This window comes from Cydia fagiglandana, chromosome 7 (assembly GCF_963556715.1).
Source record: "Cydia fagiglandana chromosome 7, ilCydFagi1.1, whole genome shotgun sequence".
Taxonomy (NCBI): Eukaryota; Metazoa; Arthropoda; class Insecta; order Lepidoptera; family Tortricidae; genus Cydia; species Cydia fagiglandana.
This window is the reverse complement of record NC_085938.1, coordinates 16,904,750-16,930,151: the sequence shown is the minus strand read 5'-3', so window position 1 is coordinate 16,930,151 and position 25,402 is coordinate 16,904,750. Positions and strand designations below refer to the sequence as shown.

General features: G+C 36.7%; 1 protein-coding gene across 1 annotated transcript; it reads right to left on the bottom strand.

Annotated features, from left to right (window-relative positions):
* Positions 1-1,513: 1,513 nt before the first annotated feature.
* On the bottom strand, positions 1,514-11,291 carry LOC134666074 (endocuticle structural glycoprotein SgAbd-2-like). Its single transcript, XM_063523188.1, has 4 exons — positions 11,149-11,291; positions 8,008-8,141; positions 4,944-5,098; positions 1,514-1,800 (listed from the first exon to the last, which is right to left on the bottom strand). The coding sequence occupies exons 1-4, from the start codon at positions 11,155-11,157 to the stop codon at positions 1,661-1,663; spliced, it is 438 nt and encodes a 145-aa protein (XP_063379258.1). The 5' UTR covers positions 11,158-11,291; the 3' UTR covers positions 1,514-1,660.
* Positions 11,292-25,402: the final 14,111 nt, after the last annotated feature.

Sequence of the window (25,402 nt, the reverse complement as noted above, 5' to 3'; positions counted from 1 at the left end):
CCTAAACACACTCGATCAATTAATAAATTAACTCTAAATTAAACTACTTAAATTAAAACTAAGCTAAGTAAAGCCACAACCGAGAACTCAATCAAACAACCCGTCCCGCGCCCTTCCAGATGCAAAGGTGCCCATCACGCTCGCCGCGTTGCCACGCTGGACCGTGATAGTTTTATTGTATAGTTCTCGCTGGTTCTACAAGTAGTTCTACAAAAGCGGCAGGGAACTGTTAGGTTTGTTAGGTACCGAGAATGACGTGGCAATACCTACCTGTACTAGGTACTTTAAACTCCAGCAGATAGCTACCTCCTCCTGTTGCTGCAGATTTTGAGGTCACGTTATTTCACTGTTTTTCCATGCACTCGGCTTTACCGCGTTTTCAATGTGAATATTCGTACTATGATTTTGCTTCCTGGGGCAAACGTTCGCATGAGCATTCTAAGCGTTGAGAATAACAACACTTAGAAACGTTTGTGAGAAATTGTAGGCTTATTTATAGTGTTAGGATAAATCCTGCTAGATCGTAGATGTCAAGATAGACTCAGGGTATTAATTAAATGATTTGAATGGTATTTGATATGCTATACCACCTCAGAGTAACAATACTATAGATGCGACAAGGGGGGATTAGGGAGATGATCGAACGAGGTGGTCATGGAACTTTTTTTTTATTTTATTTTTTTATTATGAATGGGCTTACTCATGGCCACAGACTAGCCGAGGCGTAGACGTGGCCTACGATGGAGCGAGCTCGCCCAGAAGGTGCCTGTTCACTCTTGATTTGAAGGTTGCCGGGTTATAAGAACACGGAAATATAGACGCCGGCAAGGAATTCCATTCCTTGGCAGTGCGCATAAGGAAAGTAGAAGCAAAGCGCTTCGTGCGAATTGGTGGAATATCTACCAAGTAAGGATGGAAACCGGCCGTGCGTCTAAAAGTCCGATGGTAGAATGGGGACGGTGGAATGAGCTCGTGTAGCTCTTGGGCACACTCCCCGAAGTGCAACCTGTAGAATACCGACAGGCTGGCGACTTTCCGCCGATGGGCCAAAGACTGAAGCTTAGCCGTTAGCTTCTTGTCGCCAATCATCCTCCTGGCTCTGCGCTCCACTGTGTCCAAAGCGGCGAGTTGGTATTTAGCTGAGCCATCCCACAGGTGACTGCAATACTCCATACACGACCGGACTTGAGCTTTGTAAAGTGTTAGAAGCTGCCCAGGTGTGAAGTATCGCTTCGCCTTATTTAGGACGCCCAGCTTTCAGTAAGAGTGATAGTGCTATTGTTTGAACTTCTTAGCTAAGTAGGTAAATAATATATTTGCAAACTGTACATTATAAGTATTTCAAGTTCCTATCTGAAAATTTTACTACTATACATACATATTCTATTCATGTTCAACTTAATGGCCTTTGTAAAATTTAACCGCAGTTCTCAGAAAAATAATGTCATGCTCCTTCAAACAGTCTAGTAAATTGCCTATATTGAAACCTCCAAAATCGTCAAATAAAAAAAACTTATTAATATTTATGTCATTTAATATAGAAAATTCGTTTCTTAATATAAAAAATAAATCACAGTAACAAAACCTATTATTAAATTACATATATTGAGTATGATCTAGGTACACGTGTGGTATGAGTATCGGTTCGGTACGGTCGGAGTTAGCCTCGGAAGTTCTGCTTGAAGGGTTGTTGTTGGAACTGCTGCTGGGGCTGGGCCTGCTGGATCTGCTGTAGGGAGCGGAGGATGGCCTCTGGGATCGGGGGAGGGGTGGGCAGATGGGCACCCTCAGCGCGGAAACCTGGCAACGAATAAAGTAAAGAATGTAGTTACATCGGTGATTAAGATAAGAAATAGTCTAAATTCATCAAAATAGGTATGTTGAGCTAAATTGGACTATAAGATATTTTTCCTTTTTTACTGTGCGACGTACCACATTACTACAATATATAAATTGTAAATACAGATGTCAATCATAATGAAAAAACGGAACTGTTAACGCATTGGACCGGCAATCCAAGGATGTGGGTTCGAGTCCCACGTTGGCCAGAGTTGATCATCGTTGATTTTTTCATTGTATTTGACATCTGTATTTACTATTTATAGGACTGGATGGACTATAATCTGTGAGTTAAATAAAATTAAATTGCGTTGAAGATGAGTCTAATGCGTTTATTTAAAACCTTAAAATTGATTTAATGTCTGTAAAGCGTTAAATCATGATGACCCCCAAAGTTTTTGAAAACCTTGGCTAAAGGTTGATTGTTTAAATCATAACCGGTGTCGCAATTCGACAATAGCTGCAGCAAAGACATTTATGAATAATGGCTTCATCAATCTCAAGATCTTAACGCTTTAGGTAGCATTATTATGACAGATCTAAAATAATTATAAAAATTCGCATGAACGTAACAAACGATAAATTAGGTACACCAACTAGGTATTTCGATCAGTGACGGGTTTCAAAGATGTCAATCGTGGGCGAATATGCTTTATGTCAGGCAATCACAATAAAATGAGTAAGCAACACTAAAATCAAAGCTCTTAACTAAGTACTAATTTGAATGTGATTGTTCATGTCTTTACATGGGCATTGGGCAGAACCTATTCAACTGCGGACTGCACACACGTTCTATGCATGGTACAACTTTGCGCGAATATATCTTAAACTTCAAATAGTGCTCCATCTTTCTAGTCAGGCGTTATTTGCATCAATCACAGTCAAGTTCTACAAATACTGAACGGGGCATGATGGAAACGCTAGTGAGGATAAAATAGGACATTTATTTGCAAGTAGGTGTATTCGTCAAGTCTGTCATTAATTCGCTGTCATTTAAATATGTTTATAGCAGATCAGTACATTCAACGTATAAGAAGTAGGTTTGAATATGCCTATAAGAGTCCAGCAAGGAAAATAGACTTTAGAGGCCATTTATTTTATGATGTCTACAGAAAAGTCACATAACGTTAACTCATCAAAAAAAAGTTATTGGAGTACAGCAATGGTGATGGTCGTCTAGGAAAAATGTACTACGCTTTTGTGGTTATGACGTACCTACTTAAAAGGACTGTTAAGGTGACAGTTCATTCCCATCGACAGCTGCACTACTGTTCATTTTACTATGGAAATTGACAATAACACCGTCGCGTTCAGTACCAGCAGTGCAGCTGCGGTCACAAATTGAATGTTACCCTTAAGGTGACAGTCCATTTCCAACGACAGCAGCACCACCATTTATTTTACTATGGAAATTGACGATAACACCGACGCATTCGTATTCGTACTAGAAGTGCAGCTGCGGTCAGAAATGGAATGTTACTCTTAGCGCCACTTGCATCATCACATTAACCCGGGGTTAATCGGTTAAACCTAGAGTGTACATAGTTACCAGTACAATTTGACACTGGGTTAACGGGTTAACCCCGGGTTCGTCGTATGATGCAAGTGGCGCTTAGAAACATACCGTTCTCCTGCCCTGCTCCTGAGCCGCGATCCCGTTGCCGGTCTCATAGCTTAGTGACTGTTAGGAACGTACCGTTCTCATCAGCGATGTATGTGATGGTGATAGGGATGCCCTCAGGCGACGTGTAGCTGAAGGAGCCCTGAGCGACCTGCGCCTCCACGTCCTTGACTCCCGCGTTCTTCAGGTAGCCCTGCTCCTGAGCCGATCCCGTTGCCGGTATCATAGCTTAGTGACTGTTAGAAACGTACCGTTCTCATCAGCGATGTATGTGCTGGTGATAGGGATGCCCTCAGGCGACGTGTAGCTGAAGGAGCCCTGAGCGACCTGCGCCTCCGCGTCCTTGACTCCCGCGTTCTTCAGGTAGCCCTGCTCCTGAGCCGATCCCGTTGCCGGTTGCATAGCTTAGTGACTGTTAGAACCGTACCGTTCTCATCAGCGATGTATGTGATGGTGATAGGGATGCCCTCAGGCGATGTGTAGCTGAAGGAGCCCTGAGCGACCTGCGCCTCCGCGTCCTTGACTCCCGCGTTCTTCAGGTAGCCCTGCTCCTGAGCCGATCCCGTTGCCGGTTGCATAGCTTAGTGACTGTTAGAACCGTACCGTTCTCATCAGCGATGTATGTGATGGTGATAGGGATGCCCTCAGGCGATGTGTAGCTGAAGGAGCCCTGAGCGACCTGCGCCTCCGCGTCCTTGACTCCCGCGTTCTTCAGGTAGCCCTGCTCCTGAGCCGATCCCGTTGCCGGTATCATAGCTTAGTGACTGTTAGAAACGTACCGTTCTCATCAGCGATGTATGTGATGGTGATAGGGATGCCCTCAGGCGACGTGTAGCTGAAGGAGCCCTGAGCGACCTGCGCCTCCGCGTCCTTGACTCCCGCGTTCTTCAGGTAGCCCTGCTCCTGAGCCGATCCCGTTGCCGGTTGCATAGCTTAGTGACTGTTAGAACCGTACCGTTCTCATCAGCGATGTATGTGATGGTGATAGGGATGCCCTCAGGCGATGTGTAGCTGAAGGAGCCCTGAGCGACCTGCGCCTCCGCGTCCTTGACTCCCGCGTTCTTCAGGTAGCCCTGCTCCTGAGCCGATCCCGTTGCCGGTTGCATAGCTTAGTGACTGTTAGAACCGTACCGTTCTCATCAGCGATGTATGTGATGGTGATAGGGATGCCCTCAGGCGATGTGTAGCTGAAGGAGCCCTGAGCGACCTGCGCCTCCGCGTCCTTGACTCCCGCGTTCTTCAGGTAGCCCTGCTCCTGAGCCGATCCCGTTGCCGGTATCATAGCTTAGTGACTGTTAGAAACGTACCGTTCTCATCAGCGATGTATGTGATGGTGATAGGGATGCCCTCAGGCGACGTGTAGCTGAAGGAGCCCTGAGCGACCTGCGCCTCCGCGTCCTTGACTCCCGCGTTCTTCAGGTAGCCCTGCTCCTGAGCCGATCCCGTTGCCGGTATCATAGCTTAGTGACTGTTAGAAACGTACCGTTCTCATCAGCGATGTATGTGATGGTGATAGGGATGCCCTCAGGCGATGTGTAGCTGAAGGAGCCCTGAGCGACCTGCGCCTCCGCGTCCTTGACTCCCGCGTTCTTCAGGTAGCCCTGCTCCTGAGCCGCGATCCCGTTGCCGGTCTCATAGCTGTGATAAAAGATAAGGCATAATTTATTATTGGTATGAACGCTGTGAGTAAAATTGTAGCCCATACATGCACAGAATTTGAAGAGTCCGTCTAATTTAACTTTGCACCGATTTGAACAAAACAAAGTGATTGAGTGTCATTATAAACGTCATATTGACACACACACATTACACTGCCACACTTTGTTATTACAAATGCCGTGCAGAGTTAGCTTGGTCTGACTCTAGTTTTTGAAGGAGTTCTTTTTGAGATTATAGACTTTCTCTCCTACTCATTTCAAGGACTACCGATTGGAGGGATTTTTTTAACGGATGGACACTATCCATTGATCATGTAAAATTAAATGGATTAGACGCTTGGATTTGTAAAACTGAACCTAATATTACATAACAGTCTCATCTAGCTAGTAGTTGTATAGCCTGCTAAATTTTAGTTACATATTATACTCTATTTAAAATACAATTAATCTTGTTAACCGAAGATCAGCTGTTATGAAAACTACAAATTAGGGGATAGACAATGCTGCTTTAATAGATTACGGGAGAATTATCTGCTCCACGCTCAAAAAGTTCTTCATAGTAAAGAATTTGAGCCAGTTATATCGTTTTGGTTTTCAGAAGCCTTAAACGCCTTGGGCGCCCTCTAGAAAGATCAAATCTAATGACAGAGCAAAGCTTCTATTTTAAAATCAAAAATACGACTGTGATACTGACTGCATTATATGGATAAGCCAGGTGCAATGTTACCAAGGTATGTAAGGTACTAAGAATATGAGGAACAGACAAAAAGCAGTTTTGACTCATGCAATTACTCGATAAGTATCAATAAAATTATCTATTATTAAGCCCTTTGTTTCACTTTGCTACCCAATACATGAATTAACTATCTGTTCGTGTGTGATTATGTATGAAGATTCGATAAAGAAGAAATTCATGCCTTGGTATATTTAAATGAATATTATAATAAACAACAAGAGCAAAAAAACTTAGATGCTTATGACAGATCATCTGTTATGTTGTAAGATTTGTGCCTAATCCTATATTTATAAACCTAACACAATGATTTCCTAATTCAATCAAGAACATTAATATTTACGAATATTTTGGCCACATCAATGCCACCGCTTTGACGCAACCTCATTAGGTATATGGACCTGGTTATCAGGCGGTTATCCTACAGTTTAATACGGTTTTGTAATCAGGTGAATCATCAATATATTTTGCGCCCAGGCCGGCCTGGTTGCGTAAAATGGGCTGGGCGTACGTTGTAGATGACTCCTACAAAACCTCACATTTAATGTTCTTGACACCGGCGGAATTCTGATTTGATCGCACCGTCGCAAATCTTTCGTAAGGTGTTCATTACTTTATAGTTTATTGACAATGACAGTATTGGAAAATCTTTATGTACAAAAAAGTTTAATCTACTCTTAGTAACCTACCATCTTACAGTAATTCATGTTTACATTTATATATGTACATAATTTTATGACAATTTTTTTATACCATTTTAAATAGCGTTTTTATTCTTAAGCAAAAAATCTGAATATAAGCCGAAATTTTTAATTTTATTATTGATTACACAGTTTGGTCGACATAGTGACCAGCGACAGGACACGTCACCACCAAGGAATCATAAACCTACATTTTATAATGTCAGTTTATAGCGAAACCAATCCCATCTATTACCCACATGCTTAATTTTATAGGTATGTATGGGAAAACTCGTAGCCTTTTAGCTCGCTGAAACATATACTGCACGTTTTATGTTCGTTGCCTAACCGACATTACGAAGAAATTACACTTAAGACCAACATTATTAGGTCATTAGTTGAAAGTTCGCAGCTTCATAGAGAAAAAATACATAGAGTGCTCACTCCATACATCAGTTTTAGTACCAAAACGACGACGATTAGCAGAATTATCAGTACTGCTAATACTTGACAATAGATGTTTCGACGACCGAAAAGTCTAATGCTCAACAATTTTCAGCTAATATTATAACCGATTTAACCGGAACTCTATTTTCAACGCCTTCTGCTTTTAAAATTAGTTGTAAATTGTTGTACAAAACACTTTTAGTGAGTTTCGACACTAATAGAGAATTGTACTGATAATTCCGCTACTCGATGCTAGATGTCGACTGCGAAAATAATAGTCCTTAACTGATGTATGGAGTGAGCACTCTATACTTACTATATTTCTCTATGGCAGCTTATAAGAATTTCATGACTGCGATGAAATAACTTGTTAGCTTTTATGTCACGCCTATTGACTTCATCATTAATTCTTACTAATAATCCTGTCTTAATACCAACAAAAGCAATAATCGATTGATAGCTTATATTAATATGTTATATCTAGGTAATTGTGTAGGTAGATTCCAGATGAGTGATGCATGAAATGATCAGGCAGCATCAATAGAAGCGACTTACAGAATGGTAAATCATTTTAACGCGCAATTTTGTTCGCTACTATTACTGATTGTACCTACACTTATTTATGATTTTGACATATTGCAGTTTTGAATAATTTTATGATTTAAATTCACTTGTTTTTAGTCACTCAATGTCAAGTACAATGTTAGTATGTCTCACAACACTTTAAACATACTTTAAATTAGTTTAGTTTTGTTTTAGAATAGTTTGTATTTAGTTTAATTGTAATTTTAAGTTATTTTCATTTATTGTTTTTTGACATGTTCTTGTACCATATATATGAATAAATGATACTTTAAATTCGAATATTACAGCTTTTTATCTCCAAATGTTACTAAGGTAATGCTCAGACAGGTATTAGCTATTCTTCTAAGATTTAAGATTTTGTTTACGAAGTATAAAAAGGGATCGTAAATAAGTCATTTTTTTAAAACCCAAACAAGATTATTACATTATCACTAATGAACTTACCTGTACTGGTACGATCCGTCGAAGTTAACCTCCTGGCTTTGCCTGACGATCGGTATCACCTGGTTTTGTTGGTATTGTGGCTGGAACTGAGGCGCTGCGCAGGCCACAGCGAACAGGGCGGACAAAGCGATGAACTACAATGAAAAAAAAATTGTTTTTGGTATTTTTTACACTTTTTCGGCAGATGAAGGTAACCTTATTTTAAACTTATACACATAAATGATAGATAACATTGTTTCGAAATAAGATTACATTTGAAAGGTAGGTATGTACCTATCTAAGTTGGTTCCTGAATTTGTTCTTCATATAAAGGTTTGTTATAGCCAATGAATAAATCATTTAAATTAATTTTCTTTTAAAACAATTGTTATTCACTCTTTTCAACTCAAACGTCGGAACTAATACATCTAAAACATAATTTTAAGTGTAATGGTTTTAACACGTAAAGTAGCTCGCGTGACTTAAATACCTTGAATAAATTTCAAGACATTAATTACTTAGTTAATTATTAACCAGCAATAAATATTACGAACAGTTGGTTTAAAAAAAGATGATGACTTTATTAACAGTAAGGAAGATACAAATAGAACAATGAAAAGTGAAAATTACATAATGAAAAACTTCTTTGATACTTGGTTGACTGACAGAACAATAATATTGCGTGAATAGAGCTAGCTTTTGCCGTTTTTCCAACCACCGTAGCCTAGTTAGGTAATGACCCTGCCCTTGTTGTTCCTTAGTTATGGATATTTTGTCTATATTTTAAGTATTTATTTATTGTTTTATAATTAATGTTGTTGTTTAACAAGTAAATAGGTATACGGACCACAGTATTTTTATTTGTACATTTATCTCTTCTTTATCGTTTTGTTTGAGTTTCAAAACTGAAATTTTAGATATTCTAGAGAACCTAGAGTATACAATAAATATTCTTTCACGTTCCCTGAATGACATTCTCAATATTTGAATCCGTGTATGCAAAAATGAGTAAGATATAAAAGTGTTACCTACAACACAACTTATACCTACCTACTTAAGAAAATACAATACCATTGCTGATATTGTTAACTTATTTATGATTCTTAAAACCTTATTGCAAAAATATAAGCCATCCACCAATGGTCAAGGGGCCTAGTCAGAATGATGTATAGTTGATAGAAAACTCCAATCGAAACTTACTTATGAATAATGTACGTTAATATCGGTAATTTTTCGTAACATCTGTCATCGCGATACCATTTTCAGGGTTCCGCACCTCAAAAGGAAGAAGCGGAAGCCTTATAGGATCACTCCAGCTTCTGTCTGTCTGTCTGTCCAACCATTCCCCTCCCCCCCCCCTTTATCTCTGAACTACTGGTTCAAAAATATTGAAAAAATTTTTAGACAGGAAAACCTACTAGAAATGTGCAGTCAAGCGTGAGTCGGACTTAATTACTCAGTTTATGATCCAACTCCTACGGCTTTTTCAAGACATTTCATTTACATTCCACATAAAAAGATACATTGTTAAAAATTGAGTAATGTACGGAACCCCTATAACGCAAGTCCGAGTCGCACTTGACCGATTTTTTCTTTTCATTTCGCGATTGTCGATGTACGTTTCATTTCGGCATGTTACGAGTTCTGCTGTTAGTGCATGCATACAGTGATCGTCAAATCTACATTATATTGCAGAAACTGACGTTTTTGGCCTAACATTCAAACTATGTTGCAAACTGATTTTACATTAGTTTGCGATAGATATCGACTTAAATGGTACATAGGTGTTACAAATTTATTTATTGATGTAACAGTTAAACATTGCACTTTACATATGTTAACTTTTGAACTTCTTATGCTAGTAATTGAAGTATTTAACCCCAAAAAACGGATGAGTATATTATTTCTACGATTATTCTACCGTTACTGACGAAATTGATTTGCCAAACATCTAGTTTATGAATTGTTATTAATGTACCTACTAAGTTACGCAAATCAATTTTGTAATTTTATGCAACAAAAAACTAAAAAAACATTTTTAGCGTCAGTACATCTCATAGCGAAAAATCAATGTGGTGGGAAAACGCAGCAAGATAGTATTGTAGTCCGTACAATGTTACAAAGGACACGGTATCGTGGCATCGGGCATTGTTCCACGTGGTAAGAGGACGGGCCACGGGAACGACTTCGCGCCGGAAACAAGGTGAAATACATATGATTTTTTTTATGTGATAGTCAGCAAACGAGCAGACGAGCCGCCTGATAGGAAGCGGTTATCGTCGCCTATGGACATAAGCCACATCACAGGAGCCACTTAAGCGTTGCCGACGCTTGAGAACACTAAATACCCGCTTATTGAAGAATCCCATGTCGTGAATTGTGTTCAAAGACTTCAAAGTGATAAAAGAAAAACATGATTTTGAAAAATATTTGTAAGTTTATTTTGTAAAAATATTGGATTTAAACCAAGCCTTGAGAAGATAATTTAATACACGCCCTAAAATGTAAAACTGTTGCGGGTTTTATGATCTAAACGAATAAGTTTTATAATGTTTTGCTTTTATAATAACAATTTACAGTTAATTTGTATCACATTCAATTAAATTATTGATTATATCGATTGTTTCTTAGTTATTATTATGGGTATGGTGAACGATGCGGTCGTTGTTTTTAATAGTTTAAACGTGATATCTTATAGGTAGGTACTCTAGTTAATTAACCATCTAATCCTATAAAAAGTATAAAATAATCATTGAACTTAAACAAATACAAATTCTAGTTCCATCAGTTTTTATCAGTTCATGCACCGGTCTATTATAGTTTTGTAATATTTTGAAATAATTAATTATTTTACAATGATAAATAAAAAAAAAGATCTTAAGGATTTTTTGTAGTTAATGACTTTTAATTATCGTTTAAGCACGTGCGTATAAATAAACATTCAAATGAAATAATTCTATTTTCATTAAATAATTTGTTTTGTTATTCTAAAAATATTTTAAAAGGTTCATGTATGGCCAATTTTTAAAATCCCCAAATTTTAAAAGTGATATTAACCTTGTCAATATTATTGAAGGAAAAATAAATATCTAATTGTAATTAATCATGATCCTTTGACATGAATTGATAAAAGCAATCAATGTTTTCAATGAATCGACTCACCGATTTCATTTTTATTTTTAATACAGCTTTTTCGGTGATCCTCGGAAGATGTGTGAGGCGGGAATGATTTTTCAGATCGGCAACCACAGCTTTTATACGAGCGGTGGAGCTCTTGAAATTGGAGTATACTGCGCGCCGCGAACAACACTTCAAAGTTGGCGCCCGCCCGATGCGCCGACGCTCCTGCGCACAAAAAGACGTAAGTCACCAACGATATCGCCACAACTTGCCCTTTTGTCACTAGCTGAATAATAATCCGTTGTTTATGGCGTTTAGTAACTTTTGAGATTCTTGATATACGTATCCGTTTTTCTGCCAGTCGATATCTTGTTGACGTTGATATTTAACATGGTGACAGTTAAAATGGTAGTGATCTTGAAACTCTGAATTTGAATAGTTAGAGGAATCTAATTAAAATTTTGTACAGGTAGGTAAAAACGTAAAAAGTTACCTAGATAAGAAGTCTAAAAAAAATTAAAATTATTGCTGTAAATACTATTTGGTCTCAAAAACGTATAGGTAGGTAAGTTATGATACTTAGCCAGAATTTTGTATTTCGTTTCATCGCACTTTACCAGCCTCACTTAGGTAATTTATGTTTTATCTATTTCTTACAAATACATTACTCAAAATGACAGCTTACGAGTAAGACAAACGATTACCGTAAAATGGGGTGAGTTGGGTTAAATTTGACTTTCAAACTTCGATAAAATTTTATTTTTACATTTGAAAACTGAATGGTGTATGTATATAATAAGTGGTTCGGACGTTTGTATTTTAGTTTGTATTTTATTTTGGGTAGTTCCATTTCATAACTTTGAAGATAAAGAGGAAAACCCACCTCACCCGTAGTGCCTCGTATTTTGGGTGAGAGGGTTTTTCATACAAAGGTGATTTTGGAAGATTGTTGGATCGTTTTTTTTTATTATGCGTATTACTATAGCCCCATTTTAAATTGGAATACATTATTTTTGTAGCAGTAGCCTTAAAATCCCTTCTCACCCCTCTCTCAACCCTTCTCTCCCCATTCATAACCCAACTCTCCCCGCGAAACCTACTCACCCCGTTTTACGGTAATAGCTAATTTAGGCTTGTAGCGCTTTTATGAATAACGCCATTAGGCTTTACCTTGTTTTATAAAATATGACTTTGATTACTGAACTAATAAAAACTCTTCAAATATTTATTTAGTTTTAAAGGTCTTAACATTTAGCTGAACTTTACTCGTCCTGTCACTCATAATCGATGTTGTACGGATCCATTGTCTTCTTACTTGTAAAACATCACATACATATATAAGCGGGGCTAAGGGCGGAAGAACGGCGGCGAGATATTATTCCCTAATATTGTTATTGATGTGAATCACATGTAGGTGTAATACTTTTACTGTCAAATGACGTTAAGTTTCAAAGAACCTAATTATTTGTGTCACTTAAGAATATTCCAATCTATCAATATAAATAAATTAAATAATATATAAATATTTTATCTATCAATTAAATATTTTATACAGCGGTTATTAAACTTATTAACTATAAAGTACTGCCCATAATATATAGTATGGAACACTCATTTCTTTCTTGCATAGAAAATGTAGGTATGGCATAGTACTTTATAGTTAAAAAAACAGACTTAATGTAAGTTCCATTTATACAATATTTGATACCTATATTTGTCATTCAAGGTTGGCGCCATGTTGTCTCGTTGTCATAGACAGTTTTGCTTCTGCCCCGTCACACATAGACATAAATAAGAGACGTAACAGCCATATTGGATAATTATTTTAGTTCAGTGTTAAACTATGCGTCAAAATAAGTATCAAGAGTCAGACCAAGCTAAACTGGCAGCGATTTTGATAGCACAAGACTGTGCTAGTATTAAGTAAGGTTGAGTAAATATGTTTTAGGAACGTTAGTGTGTAGAGATTTTTGTGAACTTGTACAGCTAAGTATTTGAAAGCCTAAATTACATTATATTTTTTAAAGCACTATCAAAGCTAACAGCTTGGCATATTTTTATAGAATGAGGCATCCGTATACTTTACGCGTTTAAATATTATATGTGTGTGAAGATCATAAATCGTGGGTTCAATCCTCGATTGTGCTGGAGCAGGAAAATCGTACTCGAAAAAAATGCAAAAAACAAAATTATAGGGACATTCCTACACAAATTGACGAAGTCCCACGGTAAGTTGAAGTAGGCTAAGATGACTAAAAAATGGGTCAACATCATGCACAGAAGGAGCTAGGACGCGTATGGTCTTTGCTCCTTATGTCCCAGCATGCGAAGGGCCTATGTCTGTCTCAACTGCCCTGCTCTGCAACAATTTACTATGATGTGCTGCGTCGCCTGCATGTCAACACACACATAGCCTAAGCGAACTCGCATGCGATTTTAGTTACATTGCGGACAATGGGTTACGTCCAATTCAACCGACCGATCAAAACCCGCAATGTAATGAAACTCGCATGCATGTTGGCACGCCGTCTAAATGAGCCTTGATATAGTCTAATCAGGAGTGGCTGCCACCTGAAGCGGTTTCCGCAGTTTGAACGGGATAGCTCTATAGGCATGTATTATCCCTGTCTTGCCTTCACATCGTACATACACCGCATCGAAAATGCTCGATCCATAGTATTGCAAATTAATTGCAATAACTCCGCGTAGGATCCTTCAAGTTCGAAACATTAATAATACGAGTATAAGACGCGTATACTGATTGCCAATCATTCATAAAGGTTGCTATGCCCGCCGGCTATGAATCCAACTGATTTCTAGTGGATATTAATGTGCAGGTTGCAAATAATGCATTTGGAAATTAAAATATCGTAAATCCGTTAAATTTAATCATTCGTGAATTCCAATCTACATCGAATTGGAAACTCACCTATAGGAATTAAGAATGTTTCTAAACGTGAAAATCTTAGGACTGATACTATTTGAGCGTCCGTTTTTTTACCAGTGTATTTAGTTCGAATGAAATACGATTGAAGATCAGTAATAACATTAGGTAATGAACTTTAACTTCACTTTTAACCTATTATTGTTATTGTCCTTCCGCATTTAAAATTTTAAACATTTCTATCATAGTTTGTTCTTAGAATATTTATAAGGAAGCGTTATATCATATATGTTATATTTATAATGAAATTATATTTATAATCAAATTGGATCATACAACTTGTCATAATCTTTATTATTTTGTAGGCAGTTAAAAGATTTGATAGTCTACGATTAAGGTTAACGTCCACTTATCCAATAGGCGGTCGATCGACGCGACAGTCGTATCATGTGTACATTTTAAAACTCAAAGGACACTGTATCAAACTTTCTCTATGGAACGAATTCCTAAAAAAAATAATGTTAACCCAAAATAAATAAATAGCCATTGTTAAGCCACATGTTCCATACAAACTTTGAATGCAAATTTTAAACTCCAATGTAGCTTTTAATCTTGTATTCCAAAACTCAAACCATATATATTGTCGTTTTATTTTCTGCATGAAACTTGGTGTTTTCAAACAGACTTACCAACAATTTAGTGTTTTTCAGTATCATTACGATGCTAACTCACCCTCAACGCGCTTTCATAAAACCGACTGCGCCTGCGCTGATTGTAGATTGTAGTCATTGTAGAAGCTTATAAGACAGAAGTTGCCATTTCGTTGGAAATACGAACCAACCTGCTATCACCCTGACGATATTTTCGTATCTTAGGATATTCTCGGTGTGTGTTTTTCGTACAAGTCGTACATACATGTATATCGGTTTGAGAGAGACGATGTTTGTATTAACTATATTAAATTAATTTTATAAAAAAAAAAAATTGAAAACTTTGTATATTAATGCTTCAATATCTCTCTTATGTAAGTGATAATAAATGCCCAGTGTTGTCATTTTATAAAATAAGATACACATTTAGTGTGAATACCTCCTCCTGTTCGGCACTTACATAAAAAAACCATAACAGTAATTGGAAAATTATTTATTTTGCTTAGCTTATTTTCAATCGCTGTAAATGGCTGTTAAAGTTAAGGTAGCGCTATGAGCTTTCTTTTGTTGGACGTAATAAGGAGCCAATAATAATCAGTAAATGATATTTTAAAAAAGTAAAAAAAAATAAACGTTTTTTTTTTATACATTTCCGTACTAATCCTTACAAATATTATAAAGGCGAAAGTGTGTCTGTCTCTTACCTCTTCACGCTTAAGCCGCTGAACCGATTCAGTTGAAAATTGTTATAGAGATACATAGTTTGAGTCCCGGGGAAGGACATTAGGATAGTTTTTATGTCGGAAATCATCCCTGGAGAGAGTGCAAAGGGGGGTGGAATTGAAAGAGTTAATGAATTGCCTGATAATTGAATGATTGCTTTTAGCATTATCCAGGCGCTATACCTACTTGAGCTGCTGTCACTAATTCCACGCAGACGAAGACGCGGGCAAAAGCTAGTTGTTTTATATTTTTGTATTAGGAGTGAGGTGTCAGTAAGGCATTTCACATAAAATTTCTAACACTGGTGCAGAAGATATGATAAAGACGAGGAGTTGCCGAGTGGACATATATACGACAACCTTTATGTACAGATAAACCATTATAAACGATATTAAAATCAATGCATACAATGCACGGTAAATATCACGATGAATCAATTTGTTCGTTCCTCATTATCATAATTGTATCATTATAACTTTATAGCGTACATAAATCATTTATACTCCAATAAATGAAGAGTTTCCTTAAGAATAAACTTAAAAAAGTTGATAAGTGCAGCACAGTCTACTGTAGCATATTTATTATTTAGATTTTAAACAATAAAGAAATCACCGATATTAAACTTTCACGCAGTGCACGAGTTGCAGTCGCCGCGAGCACTCGAGCCTGAGGAAGGACCCCCGACGGGCCCAAAACATGTCGCCAATAGCGACTAAAAATTCAAGTGAGTGAAACCGTTAATGTTTATAACATTTTAATAAAGAAATATTCTGCTACTTTTAGGTAGAAAGCTCATGTCTGGGTTTCGTTGATGTCTTTTATTCTTAGGAAAGTAGGTACCTACGAGTATTTGCACATCGAAAACAAAGGAGGAACATGAAAGTAGGTACCTACGAGTATTTGCACATCGAAAACAAAGGAGGAACATGAAAGTAGGTACCTACGAGTATTTGCACATCGAAAACAAAGGAGGAACATGAATTTACAGTCGACATCAAAGATAAGTTTACATTTTTCGCCTTATTACAAAGGAGTAAGGTGCAAAAGTGTAAACATATCTTTGACGTCGAATGTACTTGTTTGGTATGGGGAAATATGTTGATATTTTAATTGAATTTTTTTTTGTTCAGCGAAGTTTGTATAGGTACTTAAACGAATTTATTTCCACTAATTATAGGATGGTATTGTGTAAATATGTTAGCAATAAACTCTTTACTAATTGGACTACAAATACCATGCGCGTTGCATCTGTCCTTCAACTATGTATTTTATAATATCAGTAATATCACACAATACTCTATATATTTGTTTTTGTGTGCTTACATATTTGACCTTTAAATTGTGTTGTTTTTTTTCTGCTATTGTTTTGGTTACTCTTAATATGAAATATACCTACTACATTGGCAAAGGCCGGGGTAACGCTAGGATGAAGAAGAAGATGAAATGTGAGGTTCCTCGGCAAAATATATCTTATGGCGGCTGGCGCTTACATCGCATAGCGCAGCAATAATATTGGATCGGCGTTAATAATAGCGTAAGCGCCAACCGCCATAAGGTACTTTTACCCGTGGGACGTCACAAATAAAGATAGTGTCATCTGAATCATTATTGATGATAGGACTATGAACAAGAACATGGGAAACGTTGACGAGAGATTGATGGTAAACGATGTATTTACTGTTTGAGAATAATAAAATATAATTAGATAATTAGAGTCATCCTCATTTACACAAAAAAAAACGATCCTTTAGATAAAATACTATTCTAAGTAATAACTAAATACTATACTACATGAAATAACTTAATACAGGGTGAAATCTGAGATTGAAATCAAAATAAAGTATTAATTAATTTTTGTTGAACTTGTCTTTTATTTTATTGTTCCGTTATTTTGAAAAATGCTGTTATGAAATGTTGCCTAGAGGTTGCATCTCATTATTATAGAGTTATGACTGTTATGAGATCAGTTAATCAGAATAATTTAAAAACGCATTTTTTTATTGACTGATATGTAGCTTTAATGGTTGCTATTTTCATTATGCTATAATGACACGAATTTATTTCACAAGCGCATTCAATAGCTACTTATAAATAAATTTATATCTACTTAGCATTAATTATAGTAAAAAATAATAATCCCGAATTTTACACTGCAATTTGGTAAAAGACATAAAAAAACGGCTATCGAGAAAGTGAAAAAAAAAGTAACCAAAGTTATCAGACTTTGTAAGCATTGCACTTTATTAATATACAGTAACTACACGCTATATTTACTCCTTTTATAGTAAAATAAGCGCTGGACATTAATATGTGGATGCAGTTGTAGTCAGTTGTTGGTTTTCTTATTACCTATCAAACAACTTTTATTTTAATTTCAATGTAGTGTAACTAACTTATTTTAAATACTCTATGGCATTGTACAAAACTTGTGTTACCAACGTTTAATTATAGGTAACATACATTTAAAATCTACGTGACATATTCCTATGAGATAATAACTGACAGCGCCAAGTTAATGTTGATGATTTAATTTGTAGGGATATTGCGAAACTGACAGCGACGACGTCGGTTGGTACCATTTTTGATACAAATTTTTGGTACAAACAGCTGTACTCCAAACTGTACATCGGTGGACCTTATTACAAAAGCCACCGATGTACAGTTAACAGTATGGGCGATTGTAAAAAACGAATCATCCGACGTCAGACGGCATTGTTACGCTATCACCCTGTATTCCGCTCATACAATTTTGATTGTTTTCCAATACTATTGTAAATATCACCGAAAACCATAATGATGCAATAATGTAATGTAAATTTTGCAATCCTAATTTTAATATTTTTAAGCCCCGTTTCTCTTCTTTATTTTAGGAACTGGAACTATTCGACTCGTTAAAGTTCCATTCGGATTCAGGTTGCACCAGCATTGCTGTCGACTGCTTTGCTGCCGCAAATTTCGAAATACCGGACGAAAAAATATCGATTTTGACATTCGCGGTAGTAATTGCAGTAATTGCGGTAGTAGTTGCAAACGGTACCACTTGACTTCGTCACTCGAAAATCGGTGGAAAACGGTAAAATGCTTATTTTTGAATTACGAGCGACAGAAATTGACAATCTAGTGGTATTGACCATTCAACTTCAATTCTATTAGTAGAATTTAAATGCCTAGTAGTGGAGATATTATTGAACGAAATACACGAAATAGAGTCGTCGAAAATCAAAAATCGGCTCCCAGCGCCCTAACCAGACAATAATTTTGTATGAGCGGAACATACCTTACACTCACATTAATAATATACATTTTAGTCTATGCGATGGAATGTAAATGCTAGTTCAGAATCTCCTGAAAGGCGCCGCTTGGTACTGAGGCTGTAGGTTAGTTGAGGCCGGGGTTGGTGGTAAGGTCTTCAGAAAATCCAGGGCCTTTTGTATGGCTGGCGGGATCGGCGGCGGGGTCGGGAGGTGCTCACCCTGGAAACATTAAAAAATTCATTAAAAATATGGTGATTGACTTTATTTATGTACAGAAACTAATTATAGTCTTACTGGTTTACTTAGGTACAGCCTGGCAAAAAAGAGTAGATATCAAAAAGTGGCAACACTGTAGAGTCGTCCCGTTTTCTTATATCAATTGGTTTGAAAGGGATGACACTACAGTGTTGCCACTTTTTAATTTCTACTCCTTTTTGCGAGGCTGTAAAGTAGACTCAAAATTGGGATGGTATTTGACAGTTATCGCGACTTTTGTGATAAATTGTCATTTCAAGGCCGAGCTATTAAATTAGACATGTGCCGATATCAGTTGGTCATATTCTCATATTTCAGTTGGCCGATATCAGTTGGTCATTTTCTCATGTGTCGTCGTAGTAGTGACATTGCCTAAAAAGCAGGTGATCCATACCAAAGAATTAAAAACAACCATAACTCATGAATAAATCTTTGAACCCGCCCCGCCCCGGGTTTGATAGGTAGGGTCACTAAGACAAAAACAAAAAAAAAAACACTTTAAGAAGTTACCGCATATTATTGTAGTTTATTAAAATAGTTTAGGGTGTAGCTGAATGGTGCGATCTGTGCCAAAATATTTTACCGGTACGGTGGGGGTGTATTTAACAAGGTTTGTGGGACGTAAGAGTTCATTAAAGGTCAGATTACACTTTTCAAAATTAAAATCACACATTTCTGCATACCTATTATATTCACACTTAATGCAATAGGTGACAGATCAGCCTTACCCACCGCTTAAAGAGCCGGTTACAAAACAAATTTGAAATTAGTTCCCATTATTGTCACCATCTGCCACTGATTTATAGCAGATACAATTTAAATTAACCTATTCGATTTACATAACGGACAGTTTGCCAATAGGTTACGACAGGTGATAATGGGGCATCTCGACTGACGAATTGCGAATATCTAAATAAAATACGGAAAAAATATAAAAAAGTTATCAAGACGCACTTGTTACAATCTAACGACTTTAGTTACATATATTAAGAATTTTAATTAGTTTAAGATAGATATGTATATTATCGTGTTATTTTCTCGAACTCCCCATCGGCACACAAACCTCCTTAAGGTTTTGCCCACGATGGGTCTTGTAATAATAATAACGTACATTAATTTGCTTATTGTTCAATAAATAAAAATAAAATATTTTACGCTATAGTCGTATTGTTTTGAAATTCTTGACGGAAAATATGGAGCATGGCTCTTTAATGTATGTCTATCATTTTAACAAAAAAGCCGTTTTAATTTTAAAAACATTAATATTTATTGTCTTGTAGATACGTACCTACCAAATATATTGTTTCAAGTGAGATGCGTTCCGAGGCTGCGAGTGAGGTCAAAATTAGATCAATTTATAAAATTATAATTCTCCATACAAACGTAGTCTTAATTTTTTTCGCTGTATATCAATGAACATTATTTAAAATGTTTTTAGACAATAATGTATATTGACCACAGTTTTTTGATTATTATAAGAGTTAGAAGTTATAAGCTTTGATGAAAGGTTAGAAAGTTTTAAAATTTTAGTTCTCGCTCCTAATTCTTATAATAATTAATAAATTGAAAAAAAAAAACTAACGAAGGACCATAATCTACCCTAGCTAAATTTAAACCTAACAAAAAACGAACAATTCAGAGATCCATCGCAGCCAAAATGAAAAGGAAGTCCTCACATTGGCACTCTTGGATGTGCACTCTTGTCAAACACAATTTAAATGATAATTGAATTGCAATACTGACAGCGACAGTTGCGTATTTCAATTTTGACCTTGTGTGACATTTGGTGAAATGGCTCAACCGTCAAACTGACCAACGTCTGTCAAGTCTATTACGAGAGTACCCAGCAACGTTGAAGAAATACTTTATAGGCAAGAACAAACCTGTGACCCTAGTGAATAAGGGTACAAGTATCGGACAACGCAGTCGTAAAGGGACGTAAGTTCCAAGTAACACTTATGCCCTTTTACACCTAAGCTGCGCGAGACTTGTACCCTTTTTCACTAGGGCCACAGAAACAAAGTAAGAATTGATCGTTGACAGGTATGAATTGGCCCTGTCAGAATATGACCTTTTTGTATGGCCCAAGGGGAATCCCTTATGGATCCCACTGGCCCGGGAGAAGCTCAGTGGGTACTTCCGACTTCCACGAACTTCCCCTGGGGTGTTCCGCCGCGCGCTTTATTGGCGGCGTTTCAGGACAGAATATATTTTAACCTACATAAACCCCCTTATTTATAAAACAATAAATCTTTGTTAAATTTTGTATCTTTCTAACAAACACAAATATGAAAATGGAAGATATAGGGACAAACTATTATCAACGGCTTAGAGTTGACATACCTTTATGAATAACTTCATAAGAATATGCCCGCCTCCGTAGGCTGGTATAACCACACAGCACCACACGAGCCGTACCTAATGTCTACCAAATGATATAAAAAACCGGCCAAGTGCGAGTCGGACTCGCACACGAAGGGTTCCGTACCATTAAGCAAAAAACGGCAAAAAAATCACGTTTGTTGTATGGGAGCCTCAATTAAATATTTATTATATTCTGTTTTTAGTATTTGTTGTTCTAGCGGCAACAGAAATACATCATCTGTGAAAATTTTAACTGCCTATCACGGTTCATGAGATACAGCCTGGTGACAGACAGATGGACGGACGGACGGACAGCGGAGTCTTAGTAATAGGGTCCCGTTTTTACCCTCTGGGTACGGAACCCTAAAAGCAGGCAGATCGGACTTGCAGCAACGGCCGTATAGGTCACGGGTCGGCGTTTGATATTTTGCAGCGACATTTGCCGGCGGTTTACCAACTCACACACCCGCGCTCTTCGAATATCCTACGTTCTTTACGTTATTTACATTATTCTGAAATCTTCTTATGTTCGTCTAGGCTAGACCATGTTTTGTATGTAAAGGGGCCCACAGATTACCCGTTCGCCGGACGATATCAGCCTGTCAGGTGTTCGGAGCTGTCAAATTTTGCGTTTAACTGACAGGCTGATATCGTCCGGCGAACTTTAGAGTGACATTCCATTTCCAACTGCAGCTGCAATACTGTTCATTTTACTATGGAAATTGACAATGACAGCGACGCGTTTCCATAGTAAAATGAACAGTATTGCAGCTGCAGTTGGAAATGGAATGTCACTTTTATAATCAGTGGGCCTTTTAATACTTAATTTTCAAACACCGATAGAGCTGGTCCGTGCTAACTTTTCATTGCATTTGTAATGACAAAAAATGGTCGTAATCATAAGTCATTAATTGCAAACCATGGTACATAGTTGTTACAATTTAATGTTGTAGTTGTTTGTTCTATTGACATGTCCGGTCCCGCTGTTATTGTATAATTTTAATTATGTGCATGTATTAGTTTGTAAGATTTTTCTAACACAATATCATATTGTTATAGAAATAAATAAATGAATGAATGAATGAATGAATTACAGGAACACACGCGCTACACGGTAACCTAAAGAGGGTCATCCAGCGTGGTAATGCTGCGAGCATTATAGGACACACGGTTTTGTATACAATTTGTGAACACAATTTTATATAATGTTCTTTATTCACAAAAAAACTCAAATAAGTGGAAGAGTTTAAATTGCGAACTTGACATTTATAAAGTATTATATCTGTCTTCACACTGCAGAGTGCAGATTTTTCTTGATAACAACAATATTTATGTCCTACGTCGTTGGCGTGATTGCCTGACAAGGTGCGAGTTTTGTCAGCCAACCGACACTGTCTCAATACAAGCCTAATTTGTCATGAATATAGCCCAATGTATCAATTATTATATTCGTAAATAAAATAGGCCATATACATATCGTATCATATCATAAAACACTTATGTTAGTAATTTTGTGTGTGTTTTTTTATCCGTATTTTGTATGTAATTCGACATTAAGAGACCATATACATCTCTTAGTAATTGTAATACGTTAGATTGAATTGTTAGTTTTATTTTATAAAATTGTTGATGTTATTATTTTTGCTTTTATGTAAATTCAATGTTGACGTGTAAAAGTGCCCTTGTGGCCTATTTGCTGAATAAATGTTGATGTTGATGATGTTGAATTTAATAAACAGTATAATTTTGTTTACATAATTGTTGTAAAATGATATAGTTTACAGTTAAATGAAGGTATATTTTTGTTTGATATCCTTACAGTTAAGATTACATTAACCACCTTAAGTTCTCATGAATATCGTATGGCATGATTTGCGCGTAGGTACCCGTAAATGTTGTACCAAAGATACATGCGGCGCGATTCGGGAAATGCATTAGAGATTAACTAGATACTATATAGTAAAGATATGTGAGTGATATGTGTAAAGGGGTAAAGGTACTTTATGGCGGTTGGCGCTTACGCTATTATTAACGCCCCTCCAATATTATTGCAGCGCTATGCGACATAATTGCCAGCCGCCATAAGGTGCCTTTTGCCGTGGAACGTCACATATCTTTACTATATCGTATCTAGTTAATATCTAACTGCCGTATTCGAACTTCAAGATATTCACAAGCGACGACACGTACTAGATCCATTCTAAATACGTTATAGTTTAGATATTAACTAGGTAGTTCTCTTTTGCATCGCAATTCGGGCAACCAATGTCACTTTTACGTTAGATAGAGTAAGATATATATTAGACGTGAATTGGATCTCTAAGTCATATCCTGTGGAAATCGTTCAACAGTATCTCCAGAATCGCGCAAATGTCAAATTTGACAGGTTAGATCTTAAACATCGTTATCGTATCTTGGTGATGTCTAAAAGATATCCAATAGATGTATATTTCAAAATCCGAATCGGACCCATATTCATTTCCCGAATCGAGCCGATGGGTACCTAAAATGGGCATGAATAGGCGAAGATGCATCATCAATTACATCAGCACTAGCTCTACCAATCTTAAGTACCTACACGTATATCTATGTGCAAAACAACATGTCTTGTATTAGCTATAACATTATTTAAATATACAAAACATTACATACTTTACACAGTCGTAAGTAAAATGACCTAAGAATGTTATGAAACACCTAACCGCAAATTCATTTTAAGGAAAGGTTACGTTGTGAGTTATCATAAAACAATGACTAAATCTATCCTTCTACGATCTCTGATACATATGGTAATCGCAATGTATATTCGTGAAACAAGTGTGGAAAGCATGGAATTGCCGACGATTTGTAGTGGTGTGGCACTTACTAAATCCTAACATACACATATCTACACACACATCTACACATACAATCATACATTCACATATCTACTTACCATTATCCTGAATTACTTACGTAGGTAACTTATAGTAAGACCTATATTGATTGTAAATATTAATAGATAATAAATGATTTGTATTTTACATTGATTTTTTGCAAAGTTGGTATCATTTTAAAAACTTGCAAATTTACATAAAAGTCGAATCTATAGCCGACTAGGTCAATGACACTTATTGTCTAGATTTAAGATGATTTCAGTCCCGAGGTCAAGCAAAACTTTTATGCTACTACTTTACATGAAAAAGTGATTCCGATGATCATTTATTTGGATACGCCTGTTAAGCTTAATTAAATTTCAATGGCTTGTGGTTGTCGTGGTGCAGCTGTAAAGTACGACTTACACTCGACGTATCGATTGGAACGATACCTATTCGATTTTGTCTAACAGGTTGCAACATGGTTATCATGAGACCACTTTTAATTTTTACCTTAACACTCATCTATATTTGTGTACGATTTATCATGGAATTCACCTACGACGTCGAACTTTAAAAAAATACAAAGCTTGTATTTCTTACTAATACACTGCATTTCTTCATATTGAATATAATAGTTAATTAAAAAGTTGAAATAACCCCATAAACTATTTAGTAACAATGTATTAAAGGATACGTTAGGTATATCTCAACTGCATTGCCGCGGGAAATATCAATACCTACAGTCGACAGCAGCCATGCGGCTCGACAATGCAGTCAGAATTGGAAAGTGACGTTTCGTCTTATCATAACAACGCCTAATTTCCTTTACTACTTATTGGTTTTTGTTTTAAATAATTAATTAAGTAAGCAAGCATGTTACTTTCACGCAGATTTAGGTTTTACACCAAGTAATTATTATTTACGCTCCGCCAAGAATAAAGAACAATGAATGTGTAAATCGTACTTAACGAATCACACGAACTAGTCAGTCCAGTGTCCGATTCTGCGAACATCTCTGGTCAATGTGCTAAAAGCGGTAAAATATATCGACATGTAACATTGTTTCTGCCTCGTATGGTTAGCGTTGCGATGATCCCAGGAGAAAACGTGTCAAGGATGCCTCCGCGGGCGTTGCATCGCGAACTTTAACAGGTGTTGAGAACACGTATTTTAATTTTAGGTATTATTACACAATTACAGCTGATCTGATTATACCTCAGTCTAGAGAATACTAAGTAAAATACCTATTTTGTTTTAAAATTATCTGGTTCATCGAAAGCTCGCGAGTTCAAAAAAATCATAAGTCAA

Bases quoted from the DNA above. Each gene is read 5' to 3' on its own strand.
- LOC134666074 (XM_063523188.1), bottom strand. The intron at 5,099-8,007 runs GTAAGTTCATTA...CTTTTATCACAG, and splicing joins GACGGATCGTACCAGTACAG to CTATGAGACCGGCAACGGGA. The intron at 1,801-4,943 runs GTACGTTTCTAA...ATTCGTTGCCAG, and splicing joins ATACATCGCTGATGAGAACG to GTTTCCGCGCTGAGGGTGCC.